Source organism: Crocuta crocuta, unplaced genomic scaffold, assembly GCF_008692635.1.
Source record: "Crocuta crocuta isolate KB4526 unplaced genomic scaffold, BGI_CrCroc_1.0 scaffold149, whole genome shotgun sequence".
NCBI classification, from domain to species: Eukaryota; Metazoa; Chordata; class Mammalia; order Carnivora; family Hyaenidae; genus Crocuta; species Crocuta crocuta.
Window position 1 is genome coordinate 7,229,538 of NW_027551561.1, and position 16,952 is coordinate 7,246,489.

The 16,952-nt window shown below is 41.0% G+C and overlaps 1 protein-coding gene and 1 long non-coding RNA gene across 9 annotated transcripts in view; one reads left to right on the forward strand and one right to left on the reverse strand.

The window, feature by feature from the left end:
• Positions 1 to 16,952, reverse strand: part of MYO1D (myosin ID) — a 344,632-nt gene that overhangs the window by 74,674 nt on the left and 253,006 nt on the right. The window contains exon 21 of the mRNA XM_077749586.1: positions 9,074 to 9,228. Within this exon, the coding sequence (XP_077605712.1) occupies positions 9,074 to 9,228 (155 nt within the window). The remainder of the gene's footprint in view (positions 1 to 9,073; positions 9,229 to 16,952) is intronic.
• LOC144219577 (uncharacterized) overlaps positions 13,124 to 16,952 on the forward strand; it is an 84,877-nt gene continuing 81,048 nt past the window's right edge. For 7 of the 8 annotated variants that reach the window (XR_013331461.1, XR_013331458.1, XR_013331459.1 and 4 more), the window contains exon 1: positions 13,124 to 13,232. This is a non-coding gene — a long non-coding RNA (uncharacterized LOC144219577). Of the gene's footprint in view, positions 13,233 to 13,543; positions 13,646 to 16,952 lie in introns of all 8 variants that reach the window. The other variant, XR_013331465.1, reaches the window with a different exon arrangement.

Genomic DNA, 16,952 nt, shown 5'->3' on the forward strand with positions numbered 1-16,952 from the left:
AATCTTAACAACAACAAAAGGATTTATCAGAGGAAAACAGAGCAGTGTTAAGTCTAGGGGCAATCATTCCCCACTACTGAAAGACGTCCCGTCTGCATACTATATGCGATGCCCTGTGAATGATGAGGTTTTCCGGTCGGCTGCTGGGGGCCGGCGCTCCTCCTCACTCTTGAGTGCCAGGCACGGTCACTGTTGGCATTTTTGCGTTGTCCTTTTTCTCTCCGGTAGTTTTCTAATACATAGGCCCTGATCGGTGTTCAGATATGTCACGGGGATCCCTGCAGATTTCCTGAGATCTCTGCGGAGCTGTCTCCTCTGTTACCCTGGCCGGCAGACTTTGGTGGCCTTGGTCTCCCCACCCCCGGGTTCCATGATGGTTCTCCCTCCGTGTGCCCCGGCCTGGAGATTCTCTTAAGGTGGTAAGCTGGGGCAACTCTGGACTTCATCTCATTTGGTGGTTGTCTCTCATAAGTCATTATCCTTTACTGTCTGATATCCGGTGTCATGGAAACTCCTGTTTCATGTATTTAGTCTATTTAGAGCTGTATCAGAGAGTAAATCTCATCCTTGTTATTCCATTCTGGCTAGAAGTGGAAGTCTGCCACTTTTTTAAAAATAGTTTTTTAATGTTTATTTAATTTTAAGAGACAGAGCATAAGCAGGGGAGGGGCAGAGAAAGAGGGAGACACAGAATCCAAAGCAGGTTCCAGGTTCCAGGCTGTCAGCACAGAGCCGACACGGGCTCAAACCCACGAACTGGGAGATCATGACCTGACTTGAAGTCAGAGGCTTAACTGACTGAGCCACCCAGGCGCCCCCGAAGTCTGCCACTTTTAACTTAGAGATCTCTGTGGTAGCCTAATATAAATGCCACTGATCTTTGATGAAGTTTCCCCAGAACATTTCCCCCATGTCTTACTCCTGTCAATATACTCTGACCTCTGTGCTTTAAGTCACTTTCTTTAAACTCCTAGAAACTTATGACGAGTTATGCACTTGTTTCCTTTGATAGATCACCAGCTTCTTGATGGGAGGAGTTTGGTCTTTGTATTCCCATGCATGAAGATGATATCTGATGTGGGACCGAGCCTCAAGCCTCAAGAAATATTTTTTGCCTGTTTCTTGGTGCTGGCTATCCAGCACTAACTTTCATTTTATTTTTACCATCTTAGCCATTTGTAAGTGTTCAGTTCAGTACTGTGAAGTTTATTTACAGTGTTGTGAAACACTGCCAGAACTTTCTCATCATTATGCAAAAAAATATGTATTTTTGAACTGAATGAACAAATTTGGTACAGACCTTTAATCTTACAGATAAGCCATGGAACAAAAAAGTTTGATCTGCTCAAGAGCTTATAGCTAGCTGGTGGCTAGCCAGGCCAGAAGCCACATTGTCTGCTTCCTGTCAAACATGCATTTCTACCAGGTCTGTTAACTCAATGCATATGCTAAACACAGAAGACCAAGAACTGCATCAAAGAAGCCTCAGATGTGGAAAGCCAGAAGTTACTAATTCTGAATGGCATAATTTAGCTAGGCTGGGCTTGGGTTTTTTGTTTTTTGTTTGTTTGCTTTTTCCATTTCTTTTGGTCAGCAAGCAATAGAATATCTTTCAACAAATTGTTCCCTGATTTTTTTCCCCCCTGACATGGAGTTCTCCGAGTCATCTAGTCCTATAAGTTGCTTTCCTTTCTCATTTCCTACAAAAATTTCTCTTCTCTTTATAGCCTCAGGCGGATTCTTTTCATTTTCTGTGATATCTCTGGGCCTGATGTCTTTCTTCCTAAGACCAGGATATAATTCCTTGCTTCATTTGGTAATGATTCTGTCTTACCAAGGATGCTGTGTGGATCAACCTGATTTTTTTTTCCCACTATGAAAACTTTATGTGAATCTGCTGGTTACTAGTTGCTTTGTTTCTGGAAGAAAAGATATTCTAAAATAACCTCATAACTTTTAAACATATATTTTTTTGGTTTTAGCATTTAAAATGACACTCATAGAAAATGTGCCATTCCATAGTTTTTGAAACAAGTTACAAAGAAGTCTGGGTCTTTCTTATCGCTACTGTTCTTGACAGAGCTCACGACTAAGGAGACATCTGTTTGGTCCAGGAGCTCTTGCACAAAGGGTGCACGTGGATTCTTCTGGGTTCCTTGTCCCACAGTCTCTGCTCGCAGTTAGGATCCACCCCTCAGTCTGTAACTGGGGAGCTGACTTATATACACAGCCTCTAGTTGTGGTTTTGAAGTCTTTTACTCACCCTGCAGTTGCGGGTACGAGTAGGAATCCCTACATCTTGCAGCCCTGTTAGCTTACTGACAAGGAGATTCTGAGGTTACTTCGAGGGGTGCCTTGGTGGCTCAGTTGGTTGAGCGTCCGACTTTGGCTCAGGTCATGATCTCACTGTTTGTGAGTTTGAGCCCTGCATCGGGCTCTGTGCTGACAGTTCAGAGTCTGGAGCCTGCTTCAGATTCTGTGTCTCCCTCTCTCTCTACCCCTCCCCTGCTCACGCTGTTTCTCTCTGTCTCAATAATGAATTAAAAACAACAACAATGTTGAAATTACTTCGAGTTCTTTCATTGTTCAAAATAAGTAAAGGAAAAGCTGCAACTCCCAGCATACAGTGTATCCATGGCTCTTCTGGTAGCTCTTTTAGTTGCTGATTTAGTATCTTGAAGACCCATTCACTTCTGTCCCTAAATGTATTACATTGCTTAGAGCTGTAATCCCGTAACCAGTACGAGGAAAGAGGTATTCATGAAGGGAAGGAAATTGTAACAGAGTTCTTCCTTTCTTTCATATACAAGAAGGGCTAAGTTCCATCTTCTGGTTGGCAAGAGCAAACATCAGTGGGGGAAGGGCTTAGAGTGTCCCACAGCCAGGGGGCCCCAGTGGCTGGCCTCAGCGTCCAGCAGTCACCAGCGGGAGCCCTCTGAGTGCTGGCCACTATTCTGAACACTAGGGCAACTGGGGTGAACAGCTCAAGTACAGTGCCTGCTAACTTGAGGCTTATATGCAGCTGGAACACATGTAATAGAGAAAGAAGTAAAGATACAGTGCCAGAAGGAGATGAGAGCTGTGGGTAAAAGTGAAGTAGGGCTGGGGACAGAAGGCACTGCGCAGGGGGTGGGCGGAATGGTTATTCTCTACCAAGATGGTCAAGGGAGGCCTGATGGGGTGACAAGGGAGCAGAGGTGAAGGATGTCCCTGTCAGAGCCTGTGGTTGAGTAATACTTCCAGTTTCTAGTACTATGGAAAGTGGGCATTTCTTTCCGAGTCTTCCTGTGTCTTCCTGTGTATTTCTACTGGGGACACTGAGGATGGTAAGTTGTGGTCACTCGCTTTTCTCTCATCATAAATCAGATGTTTTGATAATTATAATTTTAACTGGCCCAAATACTCCATTAAGGAGATGGACAAGAGGATTAACAAATCCTCTACAGTTGGCTATCTACATTGTTCTCACCTATCTATTTTATTTTTATTTATTTGATACTTTTAGTTGTTATATACACTACTGTGATTAGGAAGCGGGCATTCCAGGAAAGCAGTCTGGCCATGAGAACATGTACTTGGGGTCCGGGACAGAGGAGAGGGAGACACACATGGGAGTGGCGGGAAGGCAATGAGCAGTGACTGATGGACCAGAAGGGCCAGGAGACTTTGAGCTTCCTTTACCTCTCAGGTCAAGAGGCCTCATCTCCCCTGGCCCCTTGCTTGTGCTTCCTGGGACAAACCAGTGGCCTGTTTGTTGGTCTGAGTCTACTCCTGAGTTAAACGAACAGAAGCAATGGTGTTCTTTAAATTTTTTTTAATGTTTATTTATTTTTCAGAGAGAGGGTGGGGAGGGACAGAGAGAGAGAGACATACCCACAGAATCTAAAGCAGGCTGCAGGCTCCCAGCTTTCAGCAGAGAGCCTGATGGGGTGGGGGTGGGGGTTGAACCCATGAACTGTAAGATCATGATCTGAGTTGGAGTCCAGTGCTTTAATGGACTGAGCCACCTAGGCCCCCCCACAATGGTGTTTTTGTTTTTTTTAATTAAACAGATATTAAAGATACTGCTTATGAAAAACAAGAAGCAGATGGCACTGACTTCTGGCTATCATCCACAGAAACAGAACAGGAAAAATAAGAAGTTTCTGTGCCTGAGTTGGGGTTATAACTGAGGTTTCCAGCATCCAGACAGGCAAATGCCTGGACAGCTGCTTAGGGCAGATGGGTCCTCTGACAGCTTAATATCACAGAGTTTCTGGTGCCTCTGTAGTCAGGGCAGCCAATGTGAGACCATCTGTTTACCAGTGGGCAGAAAAGCTCACGACCAGCAGGTAGCTGCTGCTGAGGATGAGACACAAACCCAGAACCGAGTCAGCCGTTTTCATAACTTCTGCAAAGCAACCTGGCCTGGCGAGACGCTGGCACCACCACCAGAGGGAAGGCCCACGTGCCCTACACAACACGACCACACAGGACGAGGGTATGCCCAGAGGTGTTAGGTTTTCTCCGTTTTTCATTTTTATATTTTTCATTTTCATTTTTATATTCTTAAACATCTTTTTTCTTATAGGGCGCCCAGGTGGCTCGGTCAGTTGAGCATCCGACTTCGGCTCAGGTCATGATCTCACGGTTCGTGGGTTTGAGCCTTGCGTTAGGCTCTGTGCTGACAGCTCAGAGCCTGAAGCCTGTTTCAGATTCTGTGTCTCCCTCTCTCTCTGACCCTCCCCTGCTCACGTTGTCTCTCTCTCAAAAATAAACATTAAAAAAAAAGAAAAAAAATTTTCAGTATAGTTGACACACGATATTACATTTGGTCTCAGGTGTGTCCCAAGAGGTTTTATTTGGGTTTATTCCAAAGTATTCAAATGCCATAAGATAGATCATTCACTCACAAAACTTTTTTGTTCTTTTCCACTTTTCTAAACAGGAAAAGAAAATCCAGGAATTCAGGTCTATATAATAGGCCTAAAAACTAGCTGTCATTTGTTTATCATTAAAAATGAAAAAAAAATTTAGATAAGTAACACATATATTTAATTACAAAAGGTTTAAAGCAAAAAATAAATAAATCTCCCGCCTACCTTTCTCCTAGGACCCTATCTTCCCTCCTTCCCTCCAGAGAGAACATTGGTACCCATTTCCTGCCTATCTTTCCAGAAATTGTCTATAATATACATAATCATCTATGTATGTATGTATATATATATATACACACATATATAAATATATACATATGTATTTTTTTTCTTTCTTATTGGCTATATTTAAAATAAACAAAGACATATTAAAGCCTCTAAAAAGAACCAAAGTAAAGAAGCCTGTTTAACTTCATTAGCATATCCTACTGGTATTTGACTTTGGGTCCCCCCCCCACCCTTTGGTAGCAATTCTGATCTGTGGAACAGAGCCACGACTTGAATGGTACGGCTGTATCAGGTATTTCTGGATGGCGTTGACTCTGGATTGGTCTGTGCTTGAGTAGTCCTTTTTTTTTTTTTTAAATGTAAAGGTTTATTTGCTTTGAGCAGGGCAGCTCTTTGCTGAAATGCAGTGTTTTTTTTTTTTTTTAATGTTTACTTATTTATTTTGAGAGGAGAGAGAATCGAGAGAGAGAGAGGGAGAGAGAAAATCCCAAGCAGGCTCCGTGCTGCCAGCACAAAGCCTGATGTGGAGCTGGATCTCATCAACTGCAAGATCATGACCTGAGCCAAAACCAAGAGTTTGACTCCCAACCAACTGAGCCACCCAGGTGCCCCTGAAATGCTGTCTTGAAGAGGTGAGGGTACCATGTATGGTTGTCCTATAGCTTCTGTTCAGGTTGTGACCTCACACCGCCCTTCCGCTCAGGCTGTGACCTCACACCGCCCTTCCGCTAGGCTGTGACCTCACGTTGCCCTTCCGCTCAGGCTATGACCTCACACCGCCCTTCTGCTCAGGCTGTGACCTCACACTGCCCTTCCGCTCAGGCTGTGACCTCACTGCAGTATCATCTGCATTAGGCTGTTTTTCCCGTCAGCTGGGTATGTCCTTTCTCTTCACCCTCTTCCAGACACGGGGTCAGTGTGACTTAGAAGAAGTTCCTTTAGGCCACAGGCACTCTTGGACCAATTTGGGGGCATTTTATTTAGGATTTAAAAAAATCGCACGAGAGTGAGACTGGGCTATAATTTTCTTTTCTTGTGCCATCCTTATTTGTTTTGGGGATAGAGTTGTGCTGGCCTAATAAAATGAGATGCTCTCTTTTTTTAAATCCACATTTAAAAAATGTTTTTTTTTTAATGTTTAATTTTGAGAGAGAGAGAGAGACAGAGTACAAGTGGGGGAGGGTCAGAGAGAGAGGGAGACACAGAGTCTAAAGCAGGCCCTAGGCTCTGAGCTGCCAGCACAGAGCCTGATGCGGGGCTTGAACTCACAGACCTGAGCCGAAGTCGGACGCTTAACCAACTGAGCCACCCAGGTGCCCCAAATGACATACTCTTTTATCAAATTTTTTAGTTTTCCCTCTTCTCTCTGATACTTGGTTGGAATTTTGCTAATGGATTTTAAGTCCTAATCCTCTCTATAATTTTTTTATTAATTTATTTTGAGAGAGGGGTAGGGGCAGAAAGAGAAAGTCCCAAGCAGGCTCCATATGGTCAGTGCACAGCCTGATGTGGGGTTCAGTCTTACTAACTGTGAGATCATGACCTGAGCCAAAATCAAGAGTCAGATACTTAACCAACCGAACCATAGTGGCGGCCCTCTCTTTATGATTTTTTAAAGATAATGACTCCTGTTCAAATCTAATCTATCAATGCTATATTTAGCTATTTTGAGCCTTTTCCTCTGAGTTCTAACCAGAGAACCTCTCAGAATGTACTTTGGGGAAATTATCTGGAAGATAAAATATTGGTCTGAACTCAAATCCCTTTCAACTTTGGATTTCCTCAATTAACCCAGGGACAAATAAGATCATGTGCTCCATCACTGTACTTGTAAAACCCAATAATGTTTTTTAAATGTTTACTGATTTATTTTGAGAGAGAGAGAGAGAGAGAGCACACAGGGGAGGGGCAGAGAGAGAGAGGGAGAGAGAGAATCCCAAGCTGGCTCTGTGCTATCAATGCAGAGCCCATCAAGGGGCTGGAGCCCATGAACCATGAGATCATGACCTGAGCTGAAATCAAAGGCTAGATGCTTAACCGACTGAGCCACCCAGGATCCCCAATACAGTGGAATTTTTCAGTCACACCGATGATATGATACTTGGTAATAAAGGAAAGCAGTTAGAAAAGAAATCAAATTAATCTTTCCTTAAGAATCCAATAACAACTTGATGACTAACTCTAAGTCAAAATTCCAAGGTTGAATTTCTTGGGGGCAGGGAGGAGGGGTTTTATCTTTTATCTATGCTTGACCTTTTATTCATAGAATAAGAACATTGAGAATAAACCATTAAAAAATCTAGCATTTTGACAGCCTTCTCTTCCTCCAATTTATAATTTTTAAAGACATTTGAAATTCTTCCATATATTAAAGATAGGAGAGAATACAACTAGAAATGTTATCTCAGAACACATATGCCAGGGAGAGAAAGCAATTGACAGTGCTAGGACCAGTTTCCCACTTCCCGCCACTTACAGCAGCATTTAACGGGAGTCGGAATTTGTTAAACAAGGACCCAGCCTGAGAAAAAATATTTCAATTTTCCAGGCGAAAACTGTGCATTAGTATAGGCTTGATCCAAATTAAAATTCCTGTAAATGTCCTTACTTTGCTTTAACTAAATTTCAGGAGGAAAAGAAGCCTCCTAATTTGAGCCATGACTTTACTATAGAGATGACTTCTCCATGTCTTTTCCTTCATTCTAAACTCCTTAGTATTCTCTTAGCTTTCTTTGGCAGATGGAAGGGAATTTTTCAAAGGCTTATCTGTTTAACATTGCATTTTCAGTAATACCTTAGATTCTAATTTTTTCCACCAGATGACTATTACACATTATTTTATCCACACCATTGAAAAGCATTTAACTATATATTTAAGGACCTATTTTGATCTAGAATACAAAGTTTAATAACATAAAATAAATGGTTTGCGCAGCCCACTTCTAAAATTATACTATACATACTGATTAGCAAAATGAACACAGTTGAATTAGACAGGTGGACATCTGCTTGGAAATAAGCCTTTGTTTAGAGAAAGAAAAGCCATGTCTAAATTAAAAAAAACAAACAAAAAACTACACAATACTAATAAGGAAAGTCAATTACTTCTGGCAACATAGGAAGTATCGCAGAGGAAGAAAAGGAACTGGACCCTGAGTTTTGAGAAGCGGTCTTCCCCGGACATAAGGGTGGTGGGCGTGGGGAGGTGGCAGAGACAGCTGGCCACAATGGAGAGAACATCTGACTTTGGAGTCAGAAACACCCTACCTCAAATGCGCAATGATGTCCTGTGGGAAGGAAAACCCTGTCTCTAAAACAACTTCAATAAGTAACCAGACAGACCATTCACTGGTCTGCATCGCCCTCAGGGTTGACCTGTGCATGTTTCTCACATCTCTGTGCACAACACACGCACATACACAAACACCCCAGAAATCTAGGTTCACTGTGAATACGTCACGTGCCCCCCAAACTCTGTGTTTTCGTACAGGTTGTTGCTTCTCTCAGAAATTCTTTCAATCTTCATGGCCCTATATGTCATCCTAAACCTGTCTTCTAATTTATATTCACAGTAGACACAATCACTGATTATATCTGGGATAAATGAGAAGCTGTGACAACAAGTCTATAAAGTAATTTTTCTGTCTTTTGGATTGAACTACGTTTGGGTTGGCGGTGAAGAAATCATCATTAGGGAAATCTCTTCATGTTTGGTTCAGCCGGAGGCTAGAAAAGCAGAGGATCATTCCTAATCGTGAAACTGAGCCTGGATGCTAATTTTGCTTTCTATGAAATGGATGATTTACGTTGTTCTTCTAAAGGAAAATAACTCAATACATTGAAATTGGCACCAAACAAGTTCAGTAAGAATTACGATGAAAGATATCATATGTTCAAAACCTTCCTCAGTTACAAAAATCAAGCTTTACCTCTTAAAGTGATTCACCAGGACTCCAACAAGTTCTCCAATTCGACTCTCGTGGGTTGGCTGTTTGCTGAAAAGGCAGACAATGAGGTCTTTGTTGTCTTTTGTATGGAACACTACAAGTTGGTCCTTTCCGTTGGAGACACTCAGACCAGTCAACTGCAGACATAAAGCATGGAAAACTATTAGGATGGTGTCTCAAGAAAAAAAAAAATTGAAAATAATTTCATTATTATATATATAATTTTTCCCCAGTTTATTTATTTTGAGATAGGGGGTATGTGCACATGACCTGGGCAAGGGAAAAGAGAGAGAGAGAGAGAGAGAGAGAGAGAAGAGAGAGAGAATCCCAAGTAGGCTCCACACGATCAGCAAAGAGCCTGACATAGAGCTCGATCTCATGAATCATGAGATCATGACCTAAACTGAAATCAAGAGTCAGATGCTCAACTAAGTTACCCAGGTGCCCCNACTGGGCAAGGGAAAAGAGAGAGAGAGAGAAAGAGAGAGAGAGAGAAGAGAGAGAGAATCCCAAGTAGGCTCCACACGATCAGCAAAGAGCCTGACATAGAGCTAGATCTCATGAATCATGAGATCATGACCTAAACTGAAATCAAGAGTCAGATGCTCAACTAAGTTACCCAGGTGCCCCTAATACTATACTTTTGATCAGGGACCCTGGTGGCTTCAATTTTTACCAAGTTTCATGGAACAAGCAAGATCGAAGGAAATAAGATTAAAGATTAGTGACACTGAAAACAGAAAAATAATAGAGAAAAATCAATGAAACAATGAGCTGCTTCTTTCAAAACACCAATAAAACAGCTAAGCCTCTAGTCTGAGAATAAAAGAGAGATGACCTAATTACCAATATGGAATGGAGGAGGGGATAGTACCACAGACCACACAAACATTAGAAGGATAACAAGGAAAAATATTCTCAACAACTCTGTGTACATAAATTCAACAACATGGATGAAACAAAATAATTCCTTGAAAGCCACAAACTACCAAAACACACCCAAAAAGAAATAGATAACCTGACTACTGCTTTATCTATTAAAAAATTAAATTTGTGGTTAGAAATCTTTCAAAAAAGAAAATTCTAGGCTCAGATGACTTCACTGGTGAATTTTACCAAATGTTTAAAGAAGAAATAACACCAATTCTTCTTATCTCTTCTTGAAAATGGAAGGGAACACTTTGTAACTCATCGTACAAGGCCACCATTATCCTGATACCAAAAAAAGATAAAGGCAGTACAAGAAAACTGTAAACCAATATCCAATATCTCTCATCAATATGGATGTAAGAATAGCCAATAAAATATTAATAGACTCCAACAATATATAAGGACAATAATATACTATGACCAAATGGAGTTTATCTAAGAAATGCAAAGCTAGTTCAGTACTCAGTAATTAACCACTGTAATCCATTGTTGCAACAGAATAAATAAGCCACGTGATTATATTATTTGATGCAAACAAAGTGATGAGTGATAGAAGCAGAAAAATCTTTAGCCCAGAAGGCTGACCTAAAGCCTGCATAGTTTTAATAAGGATCAAATAGGTGCTGGTTGCTGCTTTCCTAAAGGGTCTTATGACCACCTACAAATTTCACCAACAGTCATATCAAACTCAACGATAAGCACCAGAGAAATACTGAGAAAGTAGTTTCACAGGTAGAATTTTTTCTTATGGTTTATTTATTGTTGAGAGAGAGAGAGATCATGAGTGGGAGAAGGCCAGAGAGAGAGAGAGAGAGAGAGAGAGAGGGAGACACAGAATCAGAAGGAGGCTCCAGGCTCTGAGCTGTCAGCACAGAGCTTGATGCGGGGCTCGAACCCATGAACTGTGAGATCATGACCTGAACTGAAGTCAGATGCTCAACCGACTGAGCCACCCAGGTGCCCCTCACAGGTAGAAATTTGAACATTTATTTTTACTTTATTAAAATTTATTTATTTTGAGAGAGAGAGAGAGAGAGAGGGAGAGAGAGAGAAGAGAAGAGAGAAAGCGCATGCATGTGCACAAGCGGTGAAGAGGCAGAGAAAGAGATGGAGAAAGAGAATCCCAAGCAGGGGCTCAATCGGGGCTTGAACTCACAAACTGTGAGGTCATGACCTGAGCTGAAATCAAGAGTCACATGCTTAACCCAATGAGTCACCCAGACACCCATATTTTTAAATTTTTAAAAAGATTTAAAGTAAGCTCTACACCCAGTGTGGAGCTTGAACTTACAATTCTGAGATCAAGAGTCGCATATTCTGCAGACTGACATAGCTGGGCACCCCTCAATCTACTACTTACTGCATGTCCCCTCCCCCCTGAGTACAAAGCATATAACCACCAGCTGCATAGAGCAAAAGTGCATCTCTTTCTGCCCATGGGTCCTGTCCCCATGATATTTAAATAAACTTACTAATTTGCACTGTAAAATGTCTTAAGAATTCTTTCTTGGCCCTTGCACTCCATGACCCACCAACATTTTTGGTGGCCCTGCAAGGGGATTACGGAGTGAATCTAAGAGCCTCAGTGTGATTTGCTAAATCCCTTTTATTCTCCCAGCTTCTACTTCTTTTTCTTTTCTAGAGATGTCCTGAATAGTATGACTCTTCAGAATGTGTCCTGTCTGAGTGCTCAGGAGACATCCTCTTGCCCATGGCTCTACTAAGGGGAAAACAAATTCCTGCTACCTGGCTGGACACCAGTATTTTGGCTGTAATGGTGTTGGCTCAGAAATCAGGCTCTCTCTGTTTTATCTGTTCTTTTAATACTCGTATTCTTCTTGGGCACAGGACAGACATATGTGCCCCTAGGACGCCGCTGATCTCAAGACTTCCATGGAAGGTTTCCTCCTAAATAACCAAGTGTGATCCCTCAATTGAACATAAAATCCGAGATACATCTGACCATATACGTGTTTCCTGAAAGGGTTTAATGGGAGCTGTTACCCAGTTGAGGCACTCATTCCGCGGGGGACTGGATCTGGGATAAAGCTCATGAGAAAGCTGCCCACATTAGATAGGAGCTCCATACTTTTGTTTTTCATGTCTCTCATTTGTCCTGCCCATGGGCATTCTCAGTCCTGCTCTCGGATTGAAAGTACTTCTAGCTTAGATATATGTCACTTAATATGATACCAAATAGCTGCTGCTTCTTAACAAGGGCCAGGGCTTCTACCTCACCCATTAATACTAGATCCAGAGGCTTACAAAGGTATTATTACTGATTGTGAAATATACTGATGTCGCCCAAATGGAAAGAGGCAGCTCCAATCTCGGTGGCATTTCAGTCCATTCACTGACAGCTGCTATAGTCTAGGATGCAATAGGGAAGTGAAGAGAGATTGACACCCTTTTCAGGTAGTATAAAGGGGTCAGAGCAGTTGAAACTGAGGGACACCTCCCACCACTCTGAACTCCAGGAACCTTCGGCAATATTCCTGATGGGATGTCACTTGGAAGCTGAGGAGGATTTTGGTAATGGACTCCTAGTTAGTTAATGTACTCTCCTCATTTTGTAGGAATTAACTATGCGATCAGCTTCCTTGACCCCAAAGAATTCTCTTTTGGGTTGTTGTCACCTAACACAATGGAGTCAATCTGGACAACAGGATTTAAAGAAGTGTCTCATCTTTTTCTGTAATAATGCTTGGCCTCAATATTCTCTGAAGCATAATAAAAAACAACCCATTAATGGGTCTTTAAGGTTCAGTTCTATTTATCAATTGGACCTTTTGGTAGGCATCAGGGAAAATGGACCAAAATCCCACATAGTTAGGCCTTTATGGCTCTCTACCAAAACCCTCATTTATCCATACTTCTTTAGGGGGTCTGGGGATACCCCTCTCCTCACCCTTTTCTCCTCAACCCACCATCAGCTGGCTGCCTAGGCCCTTCTACTTAACCCACCAGCTTCCCTGTGTTCTGTCATGTTTTTTACTTGCACCACCCCCTGCCCCCATCTCTCTGCCAATATCCTGTATACGCCTCCTTCTTTTTCCTGAGTTACTCTCTCCTCTTTTGTTTGCTTTGTGTGTCAGAGCTGGAATGTATCTTGCAACTACTGCATGAACGTTGCCTGACTCTTGTTGTGCGGGGTTTTCTCCTTCATTCATTTCCTGGGTTAATGGCTATGATAATTGGAGCCAGTTGTCTGGTAAGTCTACCTCGGTATGGGGACCTTAAAGAACATTCCCAAGAAGCTGTCGAAACTCCTTTTGCCTCGGGGAGGTTCCCTGTCTTCTCTGCCTGACACAGACGGCCTATTTTCACTTTCTGTGGGTGGAAAGAAAAGGTGTGCCTGTTCATTTTCTGTGCTGGTGAACTTTAGGACTGAGAGAGTCCTTTTTCTCTGCCCTCTTGCTGGCAGCACCTCACCTATTCTGCCTCCACCCCCCTGCTCCTCTTTCCCCACCACGCTGGGTACCACTTGCATAATGGCTCCCGTACCATCCTCCATGCCCTCAGTGCCATCGGCTCCTGTTCTTCCTATCCCTGCTATCAAGGAATGGAGAGTGCCTCTCTCTGGACTTAAATCGCTCACTTCAGATTTCCCCACCAGTGCCCCAGGTAAAAATTGACAGTGGGGAATAAACTGATTAGTGAGTGTACCCAGGTGCAATATATTCAGTATTGAGGCTAACTTGAGATTGTTAGTTTAATTAAAGGTAAACGTGTCTTTAGAGTTATCAGCACTAAATATAAAACTTTTATTCTATCAAGTATTTGGCAAAAGGTCAAATAAACTTGTATTATCTCTGTTGCAATCTGTCAGCAAAAAGATGACTTAAAATGATGGTTAATTTTGTCTGAAAGTTTTCATGGGTAATTGTTAAGAACAAGTAGGCTGAATAAATAAAAGGTTTACGGGTAAAACATTGTTTGTTTATTTTTAAGCTTTTAAAATGTTTATTTTTGAGAGAGAGAGACACACACACACACAGCATGAGTGGGGTGGGGCAGAGAAAGAGGGAGACACAGAATCTGAAGCAGGCTCCAACCTCTGAGCTCTCAGAACAGAGCCTGAACTCACAAACCACGAGATCATGACCTGAGCTGAAGTTGCACCCTTAACTGACTGAGTCACCCAGGTGCCCCATAGGTAAAACTTTTAAATAGCTTTCAAAATTTTTGGTAACATAAAACTTTGAAGTTTTTTTTTTTTTTAATATTTATTTATTTTGAGAGAGAGAGAGATCACGTGCTCATGCAAGCAGGGGGAAAGGCAGAGAGAGGTAGAATCCCAAGCAGGCTCTGCACTGTGAGCTCAGAGCCTGACACAGAGCTTGATACCATGACTGTGAGATCATGACCTGAGCCGAAATCAAGAGTTGGAGGTTTAATCAACTGAGTCACCCAGGTGCTCCTGACACTCTGACGTTTTGCTAAGTTAAACAATAAATTGGGTTGCATTTATTGGATATCCAAATCTTTTCCAAATAAAGACTAAAGCATGTTTACTAAATGTAGGTTTGGGTCCTTGGCTTCTCACCACAGAGAAACTGATGATATTGGGTCTATTGGTAAACTTGCTTTATGCTTTGTTGAAAGTTTGTACTATGGAAAAATACATTTTTAGAAAATTATGAAACATGTTCATGAATTTCAAATCTAAAGAATTTTGGTGTAACAGACCATTCACAATTGGTTACTACTTAATTTTCTTTGGAGATTAATGTTTTTAAGAGTTAAAGTTCCGCTAAATGTAATTAAGGCTTAAGGAGGGACACAGGGTGGCTCAGTACAGTAAGCACCTGACTTTGGGTCAAGTCATGAATTCGCAGTTCATGGGAGGCTCTGTGCTGACAGCTCAGAGCCTGGAGCCTGCTTCAGATTCTGTGTCTCCCTCTCTCTCTGACCCTCCCCTGATCACGCTGTCTCTCTCTCTCATAAATAAATAAAAACACTTAAAAAATTAAAAAAAAATTTAAAGAAGGGGCACCTGAGTGGCTCAGTTGGTTAAGCGTCCGACTTCGGCTCAGGTCACGATCTCACCATTTGTGGGGTCGAGCCCCGCGTTGGGCTCTGTGCTAACAGCTAGCTCAGAGCCTGGAGCCTGCTTCAGATTCTGTGTCTCCCTCTCTCTCTGACCCTCCCCTGATCACGCTGTCTCTCTCTCTCATAAATAAATAAAAACACTTAAAAAATTAAAAAAAAATTTAAAGAAGACTCATAGAAATAAGGAAAGCAACTCTGTATGTAGAAAACTAGAGGACTATGAGAAAGATATAAGAAATGGGAATACCTTTTGCTGAGGGAAAAAGATATTCTGTCCTAAAATGAGACTAATTGTTTAGGACAAGATCTGAATGAAAAAGGAAGCTGTAGAAGATTTGTGAAGGGAAATTTTTGGAAAAGAATTTTATTTATGGTCAGGACTGAGGTTGAAATGAATGAATTTTAAAAAGTACACTGGCATAAAACTGAAATTCGGCTTTTCTATTTGTTAAAAAGACAATATTTTCTTGGATTGTTGGTCTGCTCTTGAAAAGAAAATGTAAATAAAGTTTAAAAAATTTTTCTTTATCTGTCCAGGAAACCAAAACTTCTATGTTTTGTCTTATCAGGTCTTTGATTACTTAAGAAAGTTAAAACTTCTCAACATTAAAGGAACTAAGTTTTGCTAACAGCTCTATAGCATCCTGTAGAATCTCTTACTGCCAGCTTGGTTAAATGTAAATATTAAATTTATAATGACCTGTAATCCTATTTAGGCATATAATTAAAAATATATAAAAATATAATTTCATGTATTCTAGAAAATATATGAAATTCCTAAAGTTTTAATATGTTCTAATATAAAGTCATCACTTGACACTTTAATTATTAAAATGCTATGTGTCACAGGAATAACTAAATTTCCTTGTCAGCTACATTATAATGAACTCTCTTATCAGATCTTTAACCATTCTATTTTTGAGTCTCTTGTGGTTTGCAGTTATTCTAATGCTCTTGTAGAATGAGTTTTGTCTTCAAGGAGATTCAGGAAAAGGACTTTTGGCAAATACAGGTTTTTGGTATCTTTAAAATTCATAAAACTAAAATGGTTCAGCATATCCAGAACTAACGGAAAAAGCTGCATCCAAAAAACTAGAATTAGTAGTACGGCACTAAATAAACTGAGGAAGATGATTATAGTTTTTGTGACTCTTACTTGACACACTGCTGGTTCCCTGATGTTTGCTCTTCTAGATTTAAAGAAAGTTTCTCTTAAGAAATCTATGACTTACAGAAATGTGATAAAGGTTTCCTTTGTGAACAAATTGAAACAGTTAACTCTTTTTTTAATTGGAATTCTCCAGAATTCAGAAACTCCCAGTATTTTTTCTTTCTTGGCAATTAGCTATTTGCATAAGTTCAATAAGAATTTGTTCTCTTTGTAGTTTCCTCAAAAAGTTAAAAATAGAACTAACCTACCATATAGCAATCACACCAATAGGTATTTACCCAAAGGACACTAAATACTAATTCAGTAGGATACACACATCCTGATGTTTATAGCAGCATTATCTACGATAGCCAAATTGTGGAAAGAGCCCAAATGTCCATCTACTGACGAATGGACAGAGAAGATATAGTATATACGTGCAATGGAATATTACTCAGCCATAAAAAGAATGAAATCTTGCCATTTGCAATGACATGGATGGAGCTAGACAGCATAATGTTAAATGAAATAAGTCAGAGAAAGACAAATGCCTTTTGATTTCACTCATATCTGGAGTCTGAGAAACAAAACAAATGAGCAAAGGAAAAAAAAAAGGGAGAGAGGCAAACCAAGAAACAGATTCTTAATTATAGAGAACAAACTGATGGTTACCAGAGAGGAGGTGGGAGGGGAGATAGGTGAAATAGGTAAATGGGATTAAGGAGTACA